Consider the following 26,611-nt stretch of genomic DNA (forward strand, 5'->3'; position numbering starts at 1 on the left):
TGCTTCTGCCTGTATGCCTAATAATAAATCCCCAGGTGCAGATGGGTTACCAGGGGAGGTCTACAAAGTTTATGGAGCTAATCTTTTGCCAGAATTGTTAGAGGTATTTAATAAAGCATTGGAGTGTGGTCATCTTCCTCCCAATATGAATGAGGCGATTATTATAGTTTTATTAAAACCTGCTAAGGCCCCTAATAATCCAGAATCATATCTCCCAATATCGTTACTTACATAGGACGTGAAACTATTGGCAAAAGCATTAGCTACTAGACTGGCGAAAGTAATATCTAAGATATTTAGACCAATTTGGATTTATTCCGGGAAGATCTAGTACAGTGAATATAAGACATTTATTCCTTAATTTGCAGGTTCCGTCTGAAAATTTGGGCAATAGAGCTATATTGTTGCTTGATGTGGCAAAAGCTTTTAAAAGCATAGAATGGGATTTTTTATGGCACTGTTTGGATTTGGACCCCAGTATATAAGTTGGACATAACTCCTTTATGCTGCCCGGTGGCACGAGTTCAGGTAAATGGACATGTATCAGCCCCTTTTTCTTTACAATGAGGAACAAGACACAGTGTGTGCCCGACCCCGATGTGAGTGCCCGGCAGGCGCGATGACCGCCGGGCTCCAGCGATCGCTCGTGACAGAGCGAGAACCGAGATCTGTGTGTGTAAACACGCAGATCCTGGTTCTTTCAGGGGAGAGGAGAAATGGTGTGTTCATACTATGTATGAACACCGATCTTCCTCTCCTCCTAGACAGTCCCATCCCCCCACAGTTAGAAACACACACACACACACACACACACGGAACACAGTTAACCCCTTGATTACCCCCTAGTGTTAACCCCTTCCCTGCCAGTGACATTTACACAGTAATCAGTGCATTGTTATAGCACCATTGTTAATGGTTTAAAAAATGTGTCAAAAGTGTCCGATGTGTCTGCCATAATGTCGCAGTCCCAATGAAAATCAAAGATTGCCGCCATTACTAAAAAAAATAAATAATAAAAATGCCATAAATCTATCTCCTATTTTGTAGACGCTATAACTTTTACGCAAACCAATCAATATACGCTTATTGAGATTTTTTTTTACCAAAAATATGTAGAAGAATACATATCGGCCTAAACTGAGGAACACATTTGTTTTTTTGATAAAAAATGTAGGATATTTATTATAGCAAAAAGTAAAAGATAGTGTTTTTTTCAAAATTGTCGCTCTTCTTTTGTTTATAGCGCAAAAAATTAAAAACCACAGAGGCGATCAAATACCACCAAAAGAAAGCTCTATTTGTGGGGAAAAAAAGGACCTCAATTTTGTTTGGGTACAGCATCGCACGACCGCGCAATTGACAGTGAAAATGATGCAGTGCCGAATCGCAAAAAATGGCCTGGTCATTGAGCAGACAAATCTTCAGAGGCTGAAGCAGTTAATTAACACATACAGTATGGCTCTTTTTTAGGATTTACAATAAACTGGGATAAGTCAGTTCTTCCACATGTGGATCCCTTGGTGACTGATCTGCCAATATTAGCGTCTCAAATAACTGTAGTCTCTACATTTAAAATATCTAGGCGTCCAAGTTACATCATCAGTGAGCACATATGTAGAGAGGAATTTTGTCCCACTACTTAATCACTTTAAGCAAGTGGGGAAAATTTGGAGTAAGTTATCTTTAACAGTAGTTGGCAGAGCCAATTTGATAAAGATGGTTTGGATACCACACCTACTATATTTTTTACATCATTTTCCTGTATGGCTGCCCCAGAAATTTTTTAGACAAATAGATACTTTAGAGACCTTATTTGGAGATATAAACATTCTTGGATTAGATTAGGAACTCTACAGTTGCTTAAGGATGAAGGAGGTTTAGCCGTCTCTAATGCCAGATTGTATTATCTGACATCACAACTTCAGCAACTATATGGTTAGAGTGACATAAAATCGAGAGGACCCTATACAGCAAATTATATTTTCCCAACTGCCAATGGATCCACCAGTGCAGCTATTGGTAGCATATCACTTTTATAATAAGCGTTGTTTTCCCACATTTCATTTAATTCATAAATTCATGAATTAGGGTTCAACGAGAAACTTTTCATAAGGGATATACCCAATCTATGCCTATATGGAAAAATATGCAATTACCTGAGGTAGCGAAACTTTAAAACTTTGAAAAGAGCCAGTATTATGTTACTCCATCCACTTTTCGATAACGAGGTTATACAACCATTTGATAAATTGGCAGAGAAATATCACCTGTCTAATAAAATTATATTTTCAATATCTACAATTACGGCACACTCTGCAGAGTCAGGCCAAGGCTTTTTTACTAAAATATAGTCCATCTTTAATTTTAACCATGGCAGTAAATATAAGACACTCTAAACAGGGACTTATTGGGGATATATACACACACTCTTCCCTACAAAGGACAGCTGGAACAAAAAAACAAGATGGTAGTCTTGAACGATGGCATAGGGATCTAAACACTAGAGATGAGGAGTGGGAGCAAGCTTCAAAGAGTTTATTTAGAGTATCCTTATCCTCATCACAGTGTCTGACCCATTTATTTATTATCCATATATCTCACTACACTTCCTTAAAATTATACTCGTGGGGTAAAGCAAATACATAAAATTTCCCAAGATGTAGTAACGAAACGGGTACACTTATACATATGCTGTGACGATGTCCCAAATTGCATCCTTACTGGGATTGTGTATTTGATAATCTAAATACCCTATGTTCTATACAGGTGGAGTCTAACCCAAAAATAGCATTGCTAGGGATTGTACCGGAAGACACTCTCCAGGTCGAAATGCATGTGATGTGGTTAAGATCTATGTATATAGCCTGCAAACTTATATTACAAAAATGGATATCAAACTCTCCACCAACAATAGCGCAATGGTTTGAAGCGATTAATCTTAATTTAAAATAAGAGGAATTGGCATATAAACATAGGAGAAGTCCTAAAACGTTTTTGAAAATTTGGTCCTAATGGTTAAGCTCCAACTTGGTTGGGCAATAGAGTGAACATACTATAGATGTTGAAAGTTAACAATTAGAAAGATCTTTGGAGGGGGATAATTGTGTGTGTGTGTAGGTAGTAGAATAGTATTTTCTTTGGCTCAGGGCCCAAGTGCAGCCATGTGCTTTAGGCTGGGCCTGGTTGTTTGATTTGGGACTGGAAGTGTTCAGTGCAGTGGTATGTGTGGCCACCTGTGCTCTGACTCAGAGGTGCCTCCCTTGCTTTCAGAAGGATTGTTCTGGAAGAGGGGTTGGAGCTGAGGTTTGAGTGGCAGGCAGCTCATGTGAGGAGCTCTGACCAATTACCCTTTGGTATTGGCAGGGGGCAGGCCTCTCATATAAGCTGCGGTCACATGCTGCCAGGGAGGAGTTCTAGAAAGTAGGAGCAGACAAAATGGAGTACTGAGTTGCTGTTCCGGGCATCCCCATGTGGGGATGCGCTGAGCATGGAGGAGGGATGGAGGAACCGCTAGGAGGGAGTCCTACATAAAGATCTTCATCCTTAAAGACGTATCAAGCTGCGGTGACCGGGGAACACAGGACTTGCATGCTGGAAGAGATCTGGATAGAGGAAGCAGCAGTCAAGCGGAGGAGAGTAGAGCAGCTTTCTGTGACATGGGGACACAGAACTATTATTCCACTTAAAGAAAGGTCAGTGCAGAATGCTGTGGCCGGGGAACGCAGCATTGATAGTCATGGACTGGCTGAAAGAAGTAGTCCGCCCGTTACCATGTGTCAGGTCGTCGTGTAGAGGTACATCTCTGGTTATCTCTGGCCTGGTTAGCACAATGACAATGCCTTCCAAAGACTGTGTGGCTGTCTGATTCTTTGGGCCATTGGGGAGAGGCTGTGTGTGTGCTTCTGGCTCTTGGATTCGCATAGACAATACCATTATGGTCTGCAAGGAAGAATTAGTCAGAGTGATTCTTTCTTGTCCCAATGGAAGTGAAGAAATAAAGTGTCAGTAGTTTTGCAGTAAAGGATTTGTACAAGGAAAGAAGAAGCAACAGCGTCAAAGTTATTCAAATGAAGGAGACTGGGGTGCAAGGAGTGTATCCAGTTTTGCAAGGCCAAGGCCACTGAATAACTTCATACAATGTGCTAAATGCTATGGGCATCTCATATCATCCTTTCCTCAATTCAAGTTGTATCCTACAATAAACGTAAGAAAATTGTGCAAGTGACTGTTCATCGTCTTAATTGATCGTGGGGAGTCTGGCAGCAGGGTGATTGGCGGATTGCTAAGTAACCAAATCAGCAGCCCTTACGAGGGTACCGCTACATATATATATATATATATATATATATATATATATATATATATATATTACACACATACACACACACACATACTGTAGGTCGTTAAGGTGTAGTGATCAGATTGAATATAATAGTCAGATTTATATCGTCATTAACCCTGTGTAGGAAGATCACCGAGTTTGATGTGATAAAAGGTTTCTAGTAGTAATCTGGAAGGTGCGCAAAAGAAAAAAAAAAAGGGGAATGTTTTTGGGTTTTTTTCCTCTTTGTTGTTCTTGCTGTTTGGTGCGGTTGGTTGGTTGGAATGTTCTGTGCGTTTTGAGTTTTTGTTGCAAATTGGAAATAAATTAAATAATTATTTGGATAAAAAAATTAAAAAATACAATCCATCATCTGTCTCAAAGCTGGGGCTCTCCCCCCAGCTCCCCCTTATTGTTACCATAACTGGATCTCGATCCAGCACTGTGCACTAGAGAAGAATCTCTCTCAGCTCTCTCTCTCCTCACAGTCTCAGAGACAGCAGTGGTAGCCATTGGCTCCAGCTTTTGTCAATCACAGGCACAGCCAGTGAGGACAGCGCAGGTGTCAGGGCCGAGCAGTGCTCTATGTGTCAATAGACACACAAAGTGCTGCTCAGGACCCCCAAAGTAAGCAGCTTTCCATAGTAGCTACTCGGCAGGGGGGGGGGAGAAGCCAGGAGTGCCTACAGGAGGCCGGAGAAGAGGAGGATTGGGGCTACTCTGTGCAAAACCACTGCATAGAGCAGGTACGTATGATATGTTTGTTATTTTAAAAACAAAAACTGTAGGTTTACAATCACTTTAACAAAAGGGTTAACAGTTTAGGGAGTAAGCTTCTCCATTTTATGTTAATGAGAAGTGGACTCAGTCAGTTTTCAGCTCAACTATTAGGACAGTTTGTGCTGAGCTAGTTGAAAAATTCAGTCAGCCATGATACCTTCTCCTCAGAAACATCTAAACAGTAAGAAATATGTTTTATACTTTTTTTAATGCATACTGTATGAATGGGAACACATAGCAAACATATAGTAGGATTATTTCAAATTGGACTGCAAAAGTTGACAAACTCTCGATGAAGCTTCAAGCTCAACCCTAGTACTGTCACTAAGCCAATCACAGCTTTCACATGGGTATTTCATAGTTCTATTTAAACTATGACCTCAGTGACTGTTAGCTTACAAAATGACTCCCTTCATTCTCAGCAGTAGAGCAGAAAATCTGTGAGGGAAACAAACATAAATATATGCTACTGGGGTGGGCTAAATTAAAGTGAACATTTTGCTTTACCCCATGTGGGCAAAGTGCAGATTCACTTCTCTTCACCTTCACCAAAGCTATATGCAGATGCCTGGCTACCATTGTACACAGTAGAATAATTATTTTTTTTATGGGAAAACTAAAATGACATAACACTATGTATCATACACATATGAAAGAGTACCAGTTTAAAATATATTTATAGCCCAAACTTTTTTTTAAATTCTGGATAGAGAGGAGTAGGAAAAGGTTAAAATCCCTGTCAGGTTATAGGCTATAAGCCAGGCCCTGTTAGAGAGTTCACCTCATTTCCTCATTTTTAATCAGACAAGAATGGAAGGAATCTGAGTTCTGATCCATTCCCACTCTATCCAAAACATCAAGAAAAGGTTTTTGTTACACTTTAGGTACACTTTAACTCAAAATATAACTAATTTTAACCTGATGTAGAGATAAATAGAACTATTTTCTGCAGATGTCACATCATTTTGCAGTACCATGCAGGCTGTGTATTTCAGGTGAAATTAATAAACATTGTCTTCATAGATGTGGAGAGCATCAAGAAAATTATGGCTTTGGAAAGTCAAATCGCTTCCTTAGAGAAGAAATGGTCCTGGATAAAAAGTGGTAATGTTGAATACTGACATAGACATGAGGATGTGCTTTTCAAATCAGTCCCTAAAGTGAACCAGTCATTAGATTAATAGAATGAATAAAATGTATGAAGCTTGAGGTAGGCCTCCCCCCAAGTAGATATTTGCATTGTGGAGCACCCAACATACATATTGGTACATGTTGCCACCTCTAAGTTTCTGTATTTTATTCATACATTACGTTTCGTATATTTAAAATGGTTGTAAACCTCATTCATGCAATTTGATCTAGGCACATATATCTGTAGTGTTCACTTCTCTCTCCAAAGCTCTAAGTGCTGTGTCTTTCTGCTGCTCTGTCCCTCTGTTCTCAGCATAACTTCTGACAAGCTCTGACACATGAGATAAAAGCAGCTGAAATTTTGTGTCGGGGAGGGAGCTTAGAGGGAGATTAGCAGAGAGTTTGTCTATTCAGATTGCAGGCTGCAAGTATCTTTGTTCCTCTGCCTATGTTGAGAGGGAAGGGTGTCTTTTCACCAATCAGCTCTCACAGTGTAAGCCCAGACTCTACACTCACTGCTGGAAGAGGAAACAAGATTTTTAACACTTTCTAAAGAGTGTAGAAAGCTGGAAACAGCAGATATACATAAAAAACGTATGTAGGGAGATTTGTTTCATCTCTGTGTATCATCTCAGGCTGTTCACTTCACTGGGTATATGTGAGGGTTTACATCCACTTTAACCAAGGACCTTACATATATTCAATTTCTGAATACTATTGCACTGTGGTCTAAATTTTACATCTCTAGGGTGTTGATTTACTAGTGGAAGATACTAGTAGAGAAGTAGAAGCTGTTCACTTAAAGTAAAAGTTCACTTAAATTAGTAAGGTGAAGCTTTGTTCTCTGAATACCAAATCGTGTGCAAGGGAAGGTAAAGTGATATTAAAAGGCAAGTTTTTCTTTAAAAAGAAATGACAAACATGTCATACTTACCTGCTCTGTGCAGTGGTTTTGAACAGAGCAGCCCCGGATCTTCTTCTCAGGTCCCCCACCAGCTCTCCTGGCTCCACCCTCCTGCCGAGTGCCCCCAGAGCAAACAGCTTGCTGTGGGGGTATCCAAGCAGAGCCGCTGCTCTGTGTCTTTTCAAACACAGAGCCACGCCTTGGCCCCATCCCTTGTCTCTTTTTATTGGCCTACTGGTTGTGATTAACAGCAGCTGGAGCCAATGAGGAGGCTGTCGGGCACATTGAGATTGGGCTCAGGTGAGTATTACGGGGGCTGGAGAGGGGGGTCCTCTGCATACAGAAGGTTTTTTACCTTCATGCAAAGAATGCATGAAGTTAACTGCAGTGGAATTGTTGTGAACCCCAGAAACATGAAGACATCACACTTAACAGGATGACTATATTTTTAGTGCAGTTAGTACAGTTATCTTTTATAGGTCTACCCTCTCCCTTCCCAGAGCACTCCCCCAAAGTCTTATGCCGCATGCACACGATCGGAAATTTGGCCAGCTAAAGACCGATGAGAGCTTTTGGTTGGAAAATGCGACCGTGTGTATGCTCCATCTGACTTTTGCTGGCGGAACACCCGCCAGCAAAAGATTGATGGCATGTTTTCAATTTTTCGGTCACAAAAAGTTCCTATCCGAAAATGTGATCGTCTGTACAAATTCCGACGCGCAAAATTCCTACGCATGCTCGGAAACAATTCGATGCATGCTCAGAAGCATTGAACTTCATTTTCTCGGCTCGTCATAGTGTTGCACGTCACCGCGTTCTTGGCGGTCGAAAGTTCGGGTGAACTTTTGTGTGACCATGTGTATGCAAGGCAAGCTTGAGCGGAATTCCGTCGGAAAAACCATCCAGTTTTTTCCAACGGAAAATCCGCTCGTGTGTACGTGGCATTATACTTATCTGCCTGTTTAACTTGAGACCTTCACTGTGCAGCCTTCTCGGTACCACACAGCCTCCTTTTCTCCTTGGTGGGGTTCCACCTCTTCCATGCGTGTGAACCTTTTGATATTCATTCATTCCTTTAGAGAGGATGTCCACAGTTGGAATAAAGTATAAACAGCCTTTCTATAGGAATAAATAAAGATTTATCTTCTGGGGGTGAGACCATATGCTGAAGCTTATCAATTACATTTTTTGCCTGTAAAGACACCATCGGTGTGAGGCTTGTCTTTTGGATTATACTGAGCTAAGCGTGGAAGAATTAACGACTCCAAGCCTACACCTGACGCCAGCATGTGAGGGGAGCACTTGGTGTGGTACACTTTTCCTTAAAGCGGACCTTCAGCCTCTCGCCTCTCCACCCCCTCCCATCCTCTGCAAGAATAGTACTTTTTCTTTCTCTATTTTGTTTACCTTTTTTTTTGAGAATGTACTGCCCAACCCCTGCACGTCACTCGCCTTAGGTGAATGGTGTGCACACTGCCCGCTGTGCCTCCTGGGATATATAAGTCACATATCCCAGGATGCATAACCTTATCTAGAGGAAAGGAGGAGGGGTGGGTCTTTCAGCGCATCATCAGGTGGCGTGGCAGCCTAGCAATGACATCACAGGGAAACATGGCAGTGCAGGATCGAGCGCTGCCAGAGAGAGAGAGAAGAAACTCTCAGCTGAACAGCACTGGATCTGCTGTGGGGGGGGGGGGTGAGTATCAAAAGTTAGCAGAACTCAGATAGCTATACATGCATATACACTGTGTTTCCAATGTGCTTTATATTTGTATTTCATGTCCCGGAACTACCTATTAGTGCATTTAAAAAAAAAAAACTGCAAGATACAAAGCAATACAAACACAATGAAAAGAAGATAAATACATTCAAATTCAATATTAAAATGTGCAGATCACAATATAAATACATTTTAATGCAGTTATGTTTATGCTGTTTTGTAGATGATTTTAATAATTGGCAAGTTAGCATTAGTATGTAGGTATGTTTACAATTTCAGAGAGCCATATCATGCAATACTTTACCAGTACTCCTCTGGTCAGGTGCAAAACTTTGGACAGTGATGGTTCTGAGCTATGTGTCAGCCCACACTCTATAAAGAGCTGCATTCCCAGAAGCCCATTGTCAGTGTATGGGAGTTTAGTAAAAGTGAGGGACAGATGAAATTGCTTTTAGGGAGAAAGTGTTGTATATTTTAGTGTATTGTGCTACTGCTCCGTTGTGTTTACAATTCGGTGCTATATACAATGCTATATATGGTACTGATACTTTGCAATGAATAGTATTTTTTATGGCTAGAGAGAGTGGAGTGTAGGCCCACATTTATTCACTGTAATTTCCTAGAACCCAACAGTCCTTTTTAGGGCTATGTTTTTGTATGTGAGTCACCGACGGGTTCTGTTGCTGTGTTGCTGGTGCTGCCCCCCCCCCCCCCCCCCCCACGCCACTCTCACTCCAGCTTATGAAACATGGCCACACCATTGGCCATTAGGTAGCATGTGTGTGAAGATACATCTGACCTCTCAGCATGCAGCTAAGTGGGAACAGCACCAGAACGTTCTTCAGAAAATGGGTCGCAGTTCTTCGCTTGCTCCTTCCAGCTCCTCCTTTTCACATCTATCCTCAGTTCACACGATTCCCTCTCAGCAGTCTCCAGCAAAAGAGTTGAACATATATCAAGGTGTGTTAGCCTACCCTATGGCTCCTCTAGTAGGAATGAACTTCTGCATGAGTAGGGGCATCTGTAGGCTGTAACCTTGCTCTAATTCTTATAGACAAAGATTTGTTTAGAGGCAGGACTTTTGAGGCACCACAAGATAACAGTTCCCTTTTCATAAAAACAATATAGCTATTTTAGTACATAATATAGAAAAAAAATTAGAGTTACTTACTGGTAATATCTTTTCCAGGAGTCTTTCAGGACAGCCACCTATGAGAGACCTCGGCTCCTCCCTTCTGAGGAAACACTGCCCAGCCTAGATTTAAAAGGCATGCTTTCCCGCCGGCTCCTCAGTTCTTCAAGAACAACTCCGGCCAGCTCGGGAGACACAAGAACACATCATACACCATAAATTACTTTTTGATGGTTCCTGAGTCAGGAACCCAAAAGGAAACCAACAAGGGTGGGTACACGGTGCTGTCCTGAAAAACTCCAGGAAAAGACATTGCCAGTAAGTAACTCTAATTTTCCCATATCGTCTTTCAGGATAGCCACCTATGAAAGGATAAGCAAGCACTTAGCCTTAAGGTGGGACTACGGCTTACAGGACTCTGTGTCCAAAGAGCCTGATCCCTTTGCTGACAACAAGATCAGCCTCTAGTGTCAGGTAAAAGGTGAGAGAGCTGAATCACGTTGCCGCTGCACAGATCTGGCGCAGAGTAGCATCAGCTTCTCTGAGATCTCCCTACATATAGGCATGTCCGATTGTTAGCTAATGCCATCATGCCCATGTACTGCTAGAGATTTTAACCCTTACTTTAGTCCCTGCAAAACAACAAGGTAGGAAACCCCTTATTGACACATGAACCAAAGTTCAAAGGAAGATCCCACGAGGGCCTACAATAAAAACTGGTCCAGCTGCCATAACACCTCCAAATCTCAGGTAAGTGGAGCATAAAATATAATCTTGAGGGATCCCTCTTAGTAGCTAGACCACCAGGTTCCCAGAGCCCTCAGGACAGAGAACCGTGGTCCTTTAAGCCAGTGTAACACAATGAGAACGGCCGTAGTGTTCTATGCCCACTGGTAAGACTGCGGGTGGGCGAGATGGCATAGCACCAGGGGAAATGCCAGCTCTAGGCGCCGGCATCTACCCAAGAGCGCCAACACTATACTGGTCCAGGCCCAAAGAGGACGTTTTATGGGAGGAAACCAGAGTTCCCAGAGGAAACTCGAGATCCCAGGGTTAACCGCCCCATAGATGGTCCAGATGGAAGTGCCTGCAACTGCAAGAGGGGGTCTCCACTGAGTTTTAGTCATAACTTCCGTCATCAGATAAGATCGGGTGCATTTAGGGTGCTGTGGCCGTAGACCAGCATTCCTACCTGGGTCACCCTTGTATTTCACAGGAAGGGCTCTCTTCCTGTCTGCTATGCGATTCAAGAATCACCTCCGGCCCAAGAACAGGTCCCCTGTGGGAGGGATATCGCACAGTTTTGGACATGCTGTTTGCCCCCCACCACTTGGGGGGCTGCCCGTCCTCTTACTGACCGTGCATCAATGTGTGTCTGCAGTTGTGTCAGACAATATTCTGAGATGCGCAACACCAGTATAAATGCCAAAGTAGTTCATTTTCCTACAATGAAAACAATCACAGGTCCCTTTCAGAAGAGAGTTCATTCTCCTGAGCATGGAATCCAACAATACCCCTCCATCTCCGAAGACTAGGCTGGTAAGTCTGGATCTGTGGAAAAAACTGCATCTGGTGGGAGCAGAGGGTACTGAACTAAAGCATTCAGAGAAACTGGACCCTAGTATTCTCCAGCTTCCATCAGACCTAATGGACAGGAACGCCCTTTCCCTCTGCTCTGGCCTTGGTCGTGGAGCAAGAATGTTTTTCTTGTCCTCCTGCAACTACCTCCTCTAGAGAAATTTTGTAATGAGGGGGCCTACTGGATTCACCATCCAGGCTTTCTCCCACTTCTTAACAAGTGTTCTAGAAACCTTTGTATCTTACTAGGGTCTGGTCACCTGAAGGCCTTTAACACTCTGTGATGCTATCCAGGGGGCCACCCCCTGATACCGGGCACTGGTCACCAGAGATCCCTTGTTTAGTTTCCTATATCAGGTGCATACAGGTGGCCATCAGGCACCATCTGGCCAGCAACCCTGTAACATCAAAACACTAGTGAAACATGCAGGGTGCTAGCTTGGTTGGGATTCAAACTCATGACCTCAGTGTTTAAGGCACAGTTTAGGTGCAAAACCTTCAATGTGAGCTCTTTTTCTTCACTGTTTGTGGGTCGCCCCAGAGAACCTGAAGACCCTTGCCTGAAGATTTTAGGTGAGCTAGTTTGCTGGTACTACACAGGCAAAGTTTTCACTGCAGTGCCTATAGTGCATTCTCTGTGTGAGCTGACCCCTCTGGTCATGAGTGCAAACTACCCAGCCAATGTGCCAGGTATATCAAATGCCAGCCTGTGTTTGGGGCATGCAAGATACCTCACAGAAACAAAGGGAGAACCCACAACTTGATGCAAGTACTGGAATGTTGGGGGATGTGAACTAACCACCCCAGTGTTGCCAGGCAGAAGTGTCAGCCACCCAGGCCTTTGCCCCTGGATAGATGCACCAGAGTCACCAGGAGACCACTCAGGGAACTGACTCTCAGCAACATCGAATCAGTGACCCCAGAGCTTAAATGTTAACCGCTGAGCCACCACATAAAGTGACTTGTCAAAGGTTGGAAGGGGCGGACATGAGGATAAGATCCTGTCTCCAGGCAGACTCCCATGACTGCACTGGTTGTGAGCCATGACTGCCTCACCATTGTTGCTTTTCAGCAGCCAGCTTCGTGTTATTTCAGCCACACCCACTCCATACACCTCATGCAGGAGAGAGAAAAAAAGTTTCCCCTTCACCCAGTCCCTACTGGTTACAAGGGGGAAAACACTCAAAAGGATGTGCATGGAAGTACAAACGCTTCAGGCTTACTTATGAGGTGCTGGGGCCTGCTTCCGCTACCTGTGCAGGTGTCACAGAGGAGTTCATCCCACCCCTTTGGTGGTCAGCAGCCGCTGCTGGGTCTTCCCCTTTTGAACACCAGACCCACAGGGATGCCAAGCAGAAGTTCTCACCTCTAAGCCACTGAGCTGCCACATGTCCAGCAGGAGGTGCAGGTACTGTGCAGTACCTAGGACAAAAACAGCTTTCCCTCATTGGGATTTGAACTCAGTTCCCCAGCAGACCAGTAAGAGCCCTTAGCCTCTGAGCTACCATCCATGCTCCCTGTTTGCACCATATGGAACTGTACCCAGCATCTCCGGCACCTGCTGATGATGTCATACGCCCCGGAAGTGACCCAGCGGGATATAAGCTGACTTTTGGATGGTCACAAGCAGCTGCAGTGCTGGGACCCGACCGAGGGCAAGACTCACATGGGCTAGTACAGAGAAGTCGGTAGAAGTAGTAAGTTGTGCAGAAAACTTCCTCTACCCGCTAATGTGGTACATTACAGATTGGAGCAGAGAGGGCAGAAAAAAAGCCCCGTATAACGTGTCAATTTGCTGTCCCCTCAAAATAACTCCACACAGCCATTAATGTCTAAACCGCTGGCAACAAAAGTGAGAACACCCCTAAGTGAAAATTTCCAAATTGGGCCCAAAGTGTCAATATTTTGTGTGGCCACCATTATTTTCCAGCATTGCCTTAACCCTCTAAGGCATGGAGTTCATCAGGTCTTCACAGGTTGCCACTGGATTCCTCTTCAACTCCTCCATGACGACATCACGGAGCTAGTGTGTAAGCAGCTGTGTGCAGGGCAGCCTAGCTGGCTGCAGGAGGTAGTGGGTTAACAAGTGTATATTCTCACTTCCAGCCTCTTTGATATGTTTATTATGTGTACATAGGTTCAGAGTGAATATCAGACTCTACACATACGCATTGTGTGCTTGGGTTTATACTTTGTCAATCAGTGAGAAGTGACTATAGTCCTGACGAATACAACTACTGCTTACATCAAAAGTGACTGTGCTCTGTATCTATGCCTCCATGTCTGGAGTGAAACTACTTGCATTACTGCTGTAAACACTCTTTCTACCACCATCTCTCCGGTAATAGATATTGCCTGGTTATAAAGTCAGTACGTGTGATTCCCTCTGTGAAGCCGCTACACCCTACACCCGCTTACATTTTTGGCGTAGTCGGCAGGATGTCGGAACCACCATCCTCAAGCGGGGGAGTGGCTAGAGGGTCAATCATGGCACCATACGGAGCGGCTTTGGCCCGGATTCCAAAATTTAATGGCACAAATATGTCCCTGACAGACTGGGTGGAGAGATTGGACAGTTCGGTCCGCTTGTTCGAAATACCCACAGCACACTTTGCAGATTTGGCGGTTAATGCGCTAGAAGGAGAAGCACGCCGGGCTGTGATGGTTCTGCCTGAGAAGGAAAGGGATAGCAGAACAGCTATAGTGGGCCGCCTAGAAAGCTTGTATGGAGAGAGTACCTCCATAGCCGAACTCCGGAAGAGTTTCTATTGTTGGGAGCAGCACGACCGAGAGACTATCCCTCAATTTGCAGTGGCCTTACAGGAAATCTGGTGCCGGTTGGAGGAGAAAATGGCCCCCGCCGGAACTGGGGTCCCTAACCCCGATCAGCTTATCCGGGACCAGTTCCTTGCTGGTGTATGGCCCTCTTCATTAAAGAGAGCCTTAAGGGATCGAGTGAGGGCTGATGGTACAGTGAAACTCGCTGCTATCCTACAAGAGGCTATTGAGAGGGAACAGGAAGAGCCGGACCATGAATGGGTTGGTGCCAGAAGCCAGGTTACCCTCACTCATGGAGCCAGGTGGCCAGTGGAGCAGGAGGAATTGACTGCCCCATGCCCTTCCACTGCCTCGAATGCGGGGATGCCCTTGATGGAAAAGGTCGTACGAGACCTAGTTGATATGGTCGCCTCCCTCAGGCAAGAGGTAGCAGCTCTGCGGAGCGGGTCCGTACAACCCCGGGCGGCGATCAACCCTCTCCAGAGGGACCGCGATATTGACCGAAAATGCTGGCAGTGTGGACGGCTAGGCCACGTCGCAAGGAATTGTGTGAGACGGGGAGCCCAGAACGTACAAAACCATCCTTTAAACTAGAGATTCCTGTGGCGGAGGGGCAACCCACGGGAAATGTTCGTTCACTGCCTCAACGTGATCCTACAATGATTTCTGGGTGCCCAGTGGCGACAGTGATGTTCAACGGACAGCCGGCCAGGTGTCTGGTGGACATTGGATGAGAAGTCACCACTATGGCCTATTCATTCTACCAGCAACATTTTGGGCCGACCCCAACACTAGACCTCTACTGGTTGAGACTGAAAGCTGCTAACAACCTACCAATTCCAGTAGTAGGGGTCAATTTGGATGTCCATGTAAGTTTATGAGCAAACCCTCCCTAGGGTCGGGGTCGTGGTGACCCGAAAGTCCTCCTTCCCAGAAATTCCAGTGGTGTTGGGTATGAATGCCCTAAAAGAACTGGATTTAACTCGCCTTCTGCTGGAGGCATCAATGCAAGTATCCGGGCAGTCAGAACCACAACTGCAGAAACTGATCAACGCTTGTCGGACTGTTCCGAAATCTCTCCTGCGCTCAGGTGTCTAGTTCATCAGCAAGTGGTGTAACCAGCTTCTTACAGTGGTGCCTGTCGTCTTGCAGCCCTCCTTGGAATAATGGGTATTCATAGGCTAAAGAAAAAAAGGAAAAAGGAAGGCGCACTGACCTAGTGCATTACCACTGGTAAAGCTTTAATGAAGCTTTACCAGTGGTAATGGTGCGAGAGAGCAGCCATTGCCCGTTTAGGCTCTGAGGAAAGGGGTTTCCCCTGAAACACGTCACTTGATGTCAGGTCCTGGCTTGTCGGTATCCAGAACCGCGAACCTGCTACATTTTCAATGCCTTTTACCTATGCTCGTCTGTGAGTATGCAATTTGTTGTTTTATGCTTCATTAAAGCTATACCAGTGGTAATGCACTAGGTTGGTGCACCTTCTATTTTCCTTTTTGTCCTTGAACCACAACGCAACCTGGAAACCAAAGGTGAATGGTTGGTAGCCAGAACTATGTCTGTTGTCCAGCAGGTACAAGTGTTGGTGCAACTGGTTAACTTGGGGTCCACCCCGATACAAGTGCCCACAGACATGGCCATTGCAGATTTGTATACAGTACCCAAAAGCTGCATTACTGATCCTTGCCCTGGGGTGGAGGCCGGCTGTGCTGCTTTGCAGACGGCTCTACCTGATTCAGCAGAGACCCAGCTTCCGAAATTGTTGACACAACTGGCACTTCTGGTGCAGGAGATGACCCCGGAACAAAACAATAAGCTCCAACAACTAGTTCACAGACATTTGATGGCATTCTCTCAAGGGCCTGAAGACTACAGCTGTACTAATGCTTTGGATCTTTCTATCCACGCTGGAGACACGGCTCCTATTCAGGAAAGGTATCGTAATATACCCCCGGCTTTTTGCCAAGAGGTCAAAGACTTATTACGCGGCATGCTGCAAGGGGGGGGGGGTGATTCGAGAGAGTCGTAGTCCCTGGGCTGCACCCATAGTTCTTGTGCGGAAAAAGGATGGCAACTTACGTTTTTGTGTGGACTATCGCAGATTGAATGCCTGTACCCATCGGGATGCTTACCCTTTGCCCCAGGTCAAAGAATCCCTAATGGCCTTGGGACAGGCCCAGTACTTCTCCACGCTAGATTTGGCCAGCGGATATTGGCAGGTCCCGGTAAAAGAGGAAGATCATGAAAAAACGACCTTTATCACCCCCCTGGGACTATACGAGTTTAATCGGATGCCCTTTGGCCTGACTAATGTCCCTAGTATGTTCCAAAGGCTAATGGAATGTTGCTTGGGAGACTTGAACTTTTAATCTGTCCTGATTTACTTAGATGATATCATCATCTTTTGCAGAATGTTCGAGGACCATTTGCTACATCTGGATCAAGTCCTCCAGCGGTTAGCCCAGTATGGCCTTCGGCTCAAAACGGAAAAATGTCATCTCATGAAAACAAAAATCCAGTATTTGGGGCATGTGGTCGAGGCAAAAGGGGTGTCCCCCGATCCCGACAGAATTCAGGCTGTACAGACATGGACAATACCTAAAACGGTAACAGAGCTTCACTCTTTCTTGGGGCTTGTGGGTTATTACCGAAGAATCATTCCGAACTTTGCTACTATCGCAGCCCCTTTGACCCAGTTGTTGTGCGGGCAACCAGCCCATCGGAAAGGAAAATCTTCCCCCAGCATTACTGATAGTTGGGGGGCAGCACAAAGTGAGGCATTGGAGGCCCTCAAGGCGGAGCTGACTTCCGCTCCCATATTGGCTTACACTGACTATCGTAAACCCTTCCGGGTGTACACCAACGCCAGTCTCCAAGGATTGGGGGCTGTGCTGGCTCAAGAACAAGATGGGATGGAGCGTGTGATCGCCTATGAATGTAACCCAACCAACTACAGTTCCTTTAAACTCGAGTTGTTAGCAGTAGTCTGGGCCGTCACCGAAAAGTTTGCTGAGTACTTAGTAAGTGATCACGTGGATATATATACTGACAACAATCCTCTTGCCTATCTAGAGACTGCTAAACTGGGGGTCTTGGGGCAACGTTGGGTGGCCCGACTGGCCCGGTTCTACTATATCATTCACTACAAGCCAGGACGCTCCAATGGTAATGCTGATGCTCTCTCCCGATTTCCTCTCGATGGGCCTCAGGATGATCTAGATCTCTAGATCAACAACTCGAAGAGGATGAGGTTGTTCCCTCCGGGATTCACCAGCAAGAGCAACAAGCTTCAACGGCTCTGCAGAGCAACCGAGTTACGCCAAGAGGACCAGAGATTCATACTCCTCGAGAGTGGCTGCAACTCCAGCAGCAAGACCCTGACATTGATCAGCTCATGAGATATTGGGACAGGAATCGGAAACCAGACTCGCAGGAGCAAAGGAGGCTCTCGCCGACGTTGTGTCAGCTTTTAAAACAGTGGGATAGGCTGGAAAGATATAATGGACTCTTATACCGAAAGGCTCGGATTCCAGGGGAGCCGCAAGTTATTCATCAACTGATTATCCCCCAATCAGAGGCCTTAGAGGTTTGTCAAGTCTTTCACCGTATTGGAGGACACTTCTGTGCAGAACGGACGGAGGCCTTTATTCGTAAGTACGTCTTTTGTCCGGGGTTATCCAAGTGGGTGCAGAAGGCATGTCAGGGGTGTAAGAGTTGTGCCATCCACAAAGGGAGAAGAGAGAAAACTACCCCTTTGGTGGTGAGCACAGGAGAACCCTTTGAATTACTGACCATGGACTTTCTGACAGTGGCTGCCACCTCTGCAGGGTAGCGCTACGCCTTGGTGTTTGTGGACCACGCCATCGTGATGCCAACTAAAGATCAGACTGCCGCCACCACGGCTAAACTGTTCTGGTCCCATGTAGTTCAGCCCTATGGGTGCCCAAAACGGATTCTGTCCGACCAAGGGCCGAACTTTGAGTCTAGGGTGTTTTTAGAACTGTGCCGTCTTAGTGGTATTTGGAAGTCTCATACTACTCCTTACCACCCCCAGGGAAATGGGGCCTGTGAACGCTTTAATCGCACATTTGATTGATTCGCACATTAGAGCAAGAACATCGAGAACGTTGGCCGCAGTATGTAGGAGATGTTGTTTGGGCTTACAATCAGATTGTGCATCGAGCCACTGGTTATACTCCCCATTTTCTGATGTTTGGGCGTTGTGGCCGTTTACCGGTGGATTTACTCCTGTAAACTCCAGAGCCTATTACGTCAAGGACCCCAGAGGAATGGGTCCAAGATCACTGGCACCGCCTGGCTCAAGCCATACAGATAGTACTGAGAAAGCACCAGGATTTAGCCGAGGAAAGTACTGTTCAATTGCTGCCACTTACACCGGGAGACAGAGTCTTGGTGATGAATCCCAAATACCTGAGGGGCAGCAAGCTGGAGCCCAAGTGGGAGCCCCGTCCATATCGAGTCCAGCAACAACCTTTCCCTGGGCGGCCTGTGTATGATCTGGTTTCAGAGAAGCCGGATGGACCTCACAAGAGACTGCATCGTAATCTCCTTCGTCCCTGTGTGTTCAGTGCTGATTCACAAATGGATAATCCTATTCCTGTCTTTCCCCCATCTGCTAGATGGGACAACAGCTAGGATGTCCTCAACAGTGACTGTGCAACCTGGTACCTGCCCCCTCTGCCGGCGGTAGAGACCTTATCCCATGCTGGGGGAGATACAGGGAACCAGGCTGCTGCTACTGAATGGGACTTATCTGTGAAGGAGCCAGATGTGCACGGTGCCCCCACTCTGGAGGAGGATGAGCCTCTTGTGGGAGAAATAGCACCTACCAATCCTGTTGCTTTAGATGGAGATAGACATTTGGAAGACCCGGAGCCTCTCTTGCCCAAGCGTATTACCAGGGGACTAAAAACCTGTCAAGTATTCTGACTATGTGACTTAAACTGTTATGTATTGCTTGTTTTCTTGCTTGCTATACTATTGCACTGTGTTAATTACCTCTCCATAGGTGCATGCAAGGGATTGCAATTTTTAAAGGGGGGGGAAATGTAAGCAGCTGTGTGCAGGGCAGCCTAGCTGGCTGCAGGAGGTAGTGGGTTAACAAGTGTATATTCTCACTTCCAGCCTCTTTGATATGTTTATTATGTGTACATAGGTTCAGAGCTGTTTGGCCTCTATATTGTCTCCAGCACCATTTTGGAGAAGCCTGGTGTTCTGATAGGACAAGCAAATCTCAAGAGATTTGGTCGGCCATTTTTGGGTGGATATTTTATATAGGAAAGCTCAGCCACATTTAGGGGAGTTCATGTGTGTACACAGACAGGGTGAGTGAACCTGCTTGTCAGGGAGAGTGTTCCGGCCTGTGAGGGATAGCTCAGGGTTCCTCCAGAGTCCTGTATCAACAATCCTGGTCGGATGAAAGACTCCCCATTGCGGATAATAAATCCGGTGTCCTCGCTGTGAGGGAGGGACAAGTGTATCAGATGCCTATATCCATCTGCTGAAGGAATGCCGCTGTTACCGGGTAACGTGTGTAAATATCAGCCTCTACGGATACGCATTGTGTGCTTGGGTTTATATTGTGTCAGTCAGCGAGAAGTGACTAAGGTGCTGACGAATACAACTACTGCTTGCATCAGAAGTGACTGTGCTGTGTATCTATGTCTCCATGTCTGGAGTGAAATTACTTGCATTACTGCTGTAAATACTCTTTCTACCACCATCTCTCCGGTAATAAACGTTGCCTGGTTATAAAGTCAGTACGTGTGATTCCCTCTGTGAAGCCGCTACACCCGCTTACAAGTGGATGTTAGAGACCTTGTGCTTCTCCACCTTCCATTTGAGGATGTCCTACAGATGCTCAATAGGGGCTTCTTGAGTAGGGATGAGATTCGTGTTCGAGTCGAACCCATGTTCGATTCGAACATCGGCTGTTCACCTGTTCGCCGAATTGCGAACGATATGGGCCGTTCGCGCCAAATTCGTGTGGCACGTCACGGCCCATAATTCACTGCGGCATCGCAGTGCATTGCTGGCTGATGATTGGCCAAGCATGCGGGTCATAGTGCATGCTTGGCCAATCATCAGCCAGCAATGCACTGCGATGCCGCAGTGAATTATGGGCCGTGACGTGCCACACGAATTTGGCGCGAACGGCCCATATCGTTCGCAATTCGGCGAACAGGTGAACAGCGCCGTCTGTAGAGAGAGCTGTAATTGGCCAAAGCCAGGGTGGCTTTGGCCAATTATGGTTTAGGGGGTTTAGTACATGCCCCACACTATATAAGGCCGCCTGCACGGCGGCCCTGTGTAGTGTGTTCCGGCGTTGAGAGACAGAGACAGGGAGACAGTGTCATTAGATTTAAGTTAGATAGATTAGGCAGACAGTTAGTCAGTTAGCTGCACTTACAGTGTATTGTGTGTGTGTATATATATATATATATATATATATATATATATATATATATATATATATATATATGCATACCAGGTGTTGTGTGTGTGTGTGTGTGTGTGTGTGTGTGTATATGTATATATATATATATATATATATATACACTGTATTCAGTTTACCTAGATCCGTTCCTGTTATTATCTTCCTACTGACAGGCAAGCTTGTGTTGTTACAGTATTTACACCTACCTGAAGAAAATTGCTGGTGTTCTTCTGATCCTATTAGTACCATAGTCAGGCAGCTAGACTATTTATAGTTAGTGTAGTGCATCCTCTGAACAGTGTTCAGCTAAAGCTACAAGTTAGTGTAGTGCATCCTCTGAACAGTGTTCAGCTAAAGTTACTAGTTAATGTAGTGCACAGTGTTCAGCTAAAGCTACAAGTTAGTGTAGTGCGTCCTCCTCACAGTGTTCAGCTAAAGCTAAAAGTTAGTGTAGTGCGTCCTCTGAACAGTGTTCAGCTAAAGCTACAAGTTAGTGTAGTGCACAGTGTTCAGCTAAAGCTACAAGTTAGTGTAGTGCATCCTCCTCACAGTGTTAAGCTAAAGCTACAAGTTAGTGTAGTGCGTCCTCCTCACAGTGTTCAGCTAAAGCTACAAGTTAGTGTAGTGCGACCTCTGCACAATGTTCAGCTAAAGCTACAAGTTAGTGTAGTGCGTCCTCTGAACAGTGTTCAGCTAAAGCTACAAGTTAGTGTAGTGCACAGTGTTCAGCTAAAGCTACAAGTTAGTGTAGTGCATCATCCTCACAGTGTTCAGCTAAAGCTACAAGTTAGTGTAGTGCGTCCTCCTCACAGTGTTCAGCTAATGCTACAAATTAGTATAGTGCGTCCTCCTCACAGCGTTCAGCTAAAACTACAAGTTAGTGTAGTGCGACCTCTGCACAGTGTTTAGCTAAAGCTACAAGTTAGTGTAGTGCGTCCTCTGAACAGTGTTCAGCTAAAGCTACAAGTTAGTGTAGTGCACAGTGTTCAGCTAAAGCTACAAGTTAGTGTAGTGCGTCCTCTGAACATTGTTCAGCTAAACCTACAAGTTAGTGTAGTGCGTCCTCTGGACAGTGTTCAGCTAAAGCTACAAGTTAGTGTAGTGCGTCCTCTGAACATTGTTCAGCTAAACCTACAAGTTAGTGTAGTGCGTCCTCCTCACAGTGTTCAGCTAAAGCTACCTGTAGAAGGTTGGTGGTGTTTTCCTGAACCTATCACTACCGCAGGCAGCTACATTATTTTAACGTTGGTGTAGTGCGTCCTCTGCACAGTGTTCAGCTAAAGCTACAAGTTAGTGTAGTGCGACCTCTGCACAGTGTTCATCTAAAGCTACCTGTAGAAGATTGGTGGTGTTCTCATACTACAGGCAGGCAGTTGATTTTGCTAGCTGCAGTATATATATATATATATATATATATATATATATCCCAACTACATCTCACTGCAGGCCATTAGTATGTCTGGAAGGCCAACAAGGAGAGGCAGACAGTCACAAGCCAATAAAAGAGAGCAAGCAGGCTCTGTGTCTAGAGGCAACAGTGCTGGTTGTGGACACGGTGCATCCTCATCAGCACGTGGCCACGGGACACGCTTGGCCTTTTTTTTGGCAGCTGGTCGTGTTGAGCCGCAACATGCGGAAAGACTAGGTCGAGTGGATAACCAAGCCGTCCTCATCCTCTCTCACCCATGCTCAGGGTACTTTGTCTGGCAAAGCAGCTGCCAACGCGGCCTCTTCCCTCAGCTCAATTGCATCAGTGACTCCTTCCCTAGCCCCACCATGTCCTCCTGAGGAGTCCCTCGAACTGTTTGAACACAGTGTTGGGTACATGCTCCAGGAGGATGCCCAGCGTTTAGAAGGCTCTGATGATGATACTGAGCTAAATGAAGGCAGTAACGTGAGCACAGACAGAGGGGGTTCCCAAGAAGGACAGCAATCTGGCAGTTATGCTCCCCCTGCTGCAGCATACTGCCAGGTTTGCTCCAGTGATGAGGAGGGAGGGGATGATGAGGTCACTGACTCTACATGGGTGCCTGATAGGAGAGAGGAGGAGGAGAAGGAGGCACATCACCAATGAGGCAGGATGCCCTCCAGGGGCCAGCCTAAGGGCAGCACACTGACTGCATCACACCGCAAAGCTCCGCATGTGCAGGGCGCTGCTGTCTCTGTGCGTTATTCCAAAAGTTCTTTGGTGTGGCCCTTTTTTGGGACGAGTGCATCAGATCGCACCGCTGCTATTTGCAACATATGTCTCAAGCGTATGTTGCAAGGCCAAAACATCTCCCGCTTGGGCACCACATGCTTGACCAGACATATGTTGACCTGCCATGCAGTTCGTTGGCAAGCGTACCTAAAAGACCCACACCAAAGAACAAAATGGACCTCTCCTTGCTCCTCATCAGCTGAGATCTCCAACCCCACTATACCTTCAGTCCTCTCTGAGACCTGCACTGAGAGGAATGAAGGTGTAGAATTAGGTGTGTCACAGCCAAGTACTTGTGGGCAATCTGCTTTCGGTACACCGATGTCAGATAGTACCAGGCAGATTTCCCTGCCCCAGCTGCTGCTTTGCCGAAAGAAGTTCGCTCCCAGCCATCCACATGCCCAGCGGTTGAATGCTAGCTTGGCAAAATTGCTAGCACTTCAACTGCTACCTTTTCAGTTGGTAGACTCTGCCCCCTTCCGTGAGTTTGTGGAATGTGCGGTTCCTCAGTGGCAGGTACCCAAATGCCACTTTTTCTCACGAAAGGCGATTCTGGCTCTCTACCGGCATGTGGAAGGCAATGTCCATGCCTCGCTGGATAGGGCGGTCAGCGATAAAGTGCATATTACCGCTGACTCATGGTCCAGCAGGCATGGACAGGGACGTTACCTAAGTTTCAATGCACATTGGGTGACCCTGCTGGCAGCTGGGAAGGATGCAGGACAAGGTGCAGTAGTGTTGGAGGTTGTTCCACCACCACGCCTCCAAAATGCCACTACTAATGATTGTGACACACCTCTCTCCTCCACCCCCTCCTCTTCTTCTTCCTCCATGGCCTCTTCCTGTGCTTTGTCCTCAGAACCAGTGGTGCTCCATAGCCGTTCAAGGGGCTACGCAAGTACGCAGGCTAAAAGATGCCATGCGGTGCTTGAGCTGGTGTGCTTGGGTGACAGGAGCCACACTGGGGCAGAGGTTCTGTCAGCTCTGCAGGGGCAGGTTCAGAGGTGGTTGACACCACGCCAACTTAAGGTGGGAATGGTGGTTTGCGACAATGACACCAACCTCCTCTCCGCCCTCTGACAGGGACAAATGACCCATGTGCCTTGTTTGGCTCACGTCCTTAACTTGGTGGTGCAGGTTGGGCAGGTACCCGGGCTTACAGGATGTCCTGAGGCAGGCCAGGAAAGTCTGTGTGCATTTCCGCTGGTCATATAATGCCAGTGCTCAGCTGGAAGACCTCCAAAAAGAATTTAACCTGCCCAAGAACCGCCTAATCTGTGACATGCCCACCAGGTGGAACTCATAGTTGGCCATGCTGCAGCGGCTGCACATGCAGCAGAGGGCCATCAATGAGTACCTGTGTGACTATGGCACCAGGACAGGTTCAGGGGAGCTTGTTTTTTTTTTCCCCACGCCAGTGGGCCATGATCAGGGATGCATGCACTGTCCTGTCACCATTTGAGGAGGCCATGAGTATGGTGAGCAGTGACAGTGCATGCATCAGTGATACAGTCCCCCTTGTCCACCTGTTGGAGCACACGCTGCGTGGAATAATGGACAGGGCACTTGAGGCAGAACAGAGGCAGGAAGAGGAGGACTTCCTTAGCTCTCAAGGCCCCCTTTATCCAGACAGTGTTCCTGTATGCCCGCCGATCACACAGGAAGAGGAGGAGGAGGAGGAGGATTGTGTCAGTATGGAGGTGGAGCCTGGCACTCAGCATCAGCAGCAGTCTTGATGGGATCATTTACAGTCCCAAGAAACACATGGACTTGTACGTGGCTGGGAGGAGGTGGCTGCGGATCATGTCATCCTTAGTGACCCAGAGGACTCCGGACCGAATGCCTCAGCAAACCTACGCTGCATGGCCTCCCTGATCCTGCAAAGCCTGTGGAAGGATCCTCGTATTCGTGGTATCAAGGAGAAGGAGCAATACTGGCTGGCAACCCTCCTTGATCCACATTACAAGGGTAAGGTTGCGGACCTTATCTTGCCGTCGCAGAGGATGAAACAACTTCGGGAGGCCTTCGGGAGACTCCTTCTTTGACTTTGGTCAGTCAAAGAAGGAGTGGTGGAGAAGGTGGCCGTCTGACCGATGCGTTCAGACAATTTTTTAGTCCACAGCCCCAAGGTATGATCGGTTCCAGCAACCATCGCCAGCGTCTGTTTTACATGATGCAGGAATACCTAGGGGCAAGATCTGACTTGGACACCTTTCCCAAGAAAATCCTCTGGGTTACTGGGTCTTGAGGATGGATCACTGGCCAGAGCTTGCACAGTATGCAATTGAGCTACTGGCCTGTCCTGCATCCAGCGTTCTTTCGGAATGCACATTCAGTGCTGCTGGTGGCTTTGTAACCAACCACAGGGTGTGTCTGTCCACCGACTCGGTTGATCGACTGACCTTCATAAAAACGAATCAGTCTTGGATCACCACCAGCTACCAAGCACATGATGCTGATGTAACTGAATACATTTTTTTGAAATGTCAGATCCCTTCAAAGACTGCCTATGCTGATGCTGAGTGACTATCCTGTTATACCGAGTAATTATCCTCTTCCTCAATGATCATGCTGATAGCTTGTAAGAACATTTTTGGTTCTGGGCGCCGCCAGTCCCGCCACCAGTGCCTAAGGCCCAATTTTTCAGCCCCTGTTTAACAGGGGCATGTAATTACAATTTTTGATGCAATTCTTTGCAGCAGGGCTAGTTCCTGCGCCCCAACTAGAGTATCTGTGAGGGGTTGCAGTGTTGTTGCACCAGCACCAGTGCCTAAGGCCCAATTTTTCAGCCCCTGTTTAACAGGGTCGTGTAATTACAATTTTTGATGCAATTCTTTGCAGCAGGGCCAGTTCCTGCGCTCCAACTGGAGTATCTGTGAGGGGTTGCAGTGTTGTGGCACCAGCACCAGTGCCTTAGGCCCAATTTTTCAGCCCCTGCTCAACAGGGACATGTAATTAGAATTATTGATCTAATATTTCACAGAAGGGCCCGTTTCTGCGCCCACCAAGAGTATCTGTGAGGACTTACAGTGTTGTGGCACCAGCACCACCACCACCACCAAAGGCCCAATTTTTCTGCCCCTGTTCAACAGGGGCATGTAATTACAATTCTTAATCTAATATTTCACAGCAGCGCCCTATGAGAGCTTACAGTGTTGTGGCCACAACAACACTTAAGGCCCAAATTTCTGCTGAGTATATAGGGCAGGCCCCTACTTTCAAACATCCAACTTACAAACGACTCCTACTTGCAAACGGAAGGAGACAACAGGAAGTGAGATGAAATCCACCCCTAGGAAGGGAAATTCTCTCCTGTAAGAGTTTATATGGGAAAAACTTTTCTCCTTGTCTCCTCTCCACTGATGCCTTATCACCAATCCTTGTTTCACAAAAAACCCCACATTTTCAAAAAACATTTGTCATTGGGACAAAAAGTGAGGTGAAATCTTGTGAAGAGGAGTACAGACAGCAAAACAAATGTCACAGGGGTGATAACCCCTCCCTATGTTTTCCAAAAAGCTTCAAATTGATTTTTTGGCTGGAGCTAAACACGTTAAAAATGTAACAGTTCAAAATTACAAACAGATTCTACTTAACAACAAACCTACAG

At 46.2% G+C, this 26,611-nt stretch overlaps 1 protein-coding gene across 3 annotated transcripts in view; it reads left to right on the forward strand.

The window, feature by feature from the left end:
• LOC141106238 (pulmonary surfactant-associated protein D-like) overlaps positions 1-26,611 on the forward strand; it is a 225,679-nt gene that overhangs the window by 146,405 nt on the left and 52,663 nt on the right. For 2 of the 3 annotated variants that reach the window (XM_073596850.1, XM_073596852.1), the window contains one exon: positions 6,125-6,205. The exons of the other annotated variant lie outside the window; for it this stretch is intronic. In XM_073596850.1, coding sequence (XP_073452951.1) covers positions 6,125-6,205 — 81 coding nt within the window. The remainder of the gene's footprint in view (positions 1-6,124; positions 6,206-26,611) is intronic. 3 annotated transcript variants of the gene reach the window in all.

This window comes from Aquarana catesbeiana, linkage group LG08, assembly GCF_042186555.1.
Source record: "Aquarana catesbeiana isolate 2022-GZ linkage group LG08, ASM4218655v1, whole genome shotgun sequence".
In the NCBI taxonomy this organism is placed as follows: Eukaryota; Metazoa; Chordata; class Amphibia; order Anura; family Ranidae; genus Aquarana; species Aquarana catesbeiana.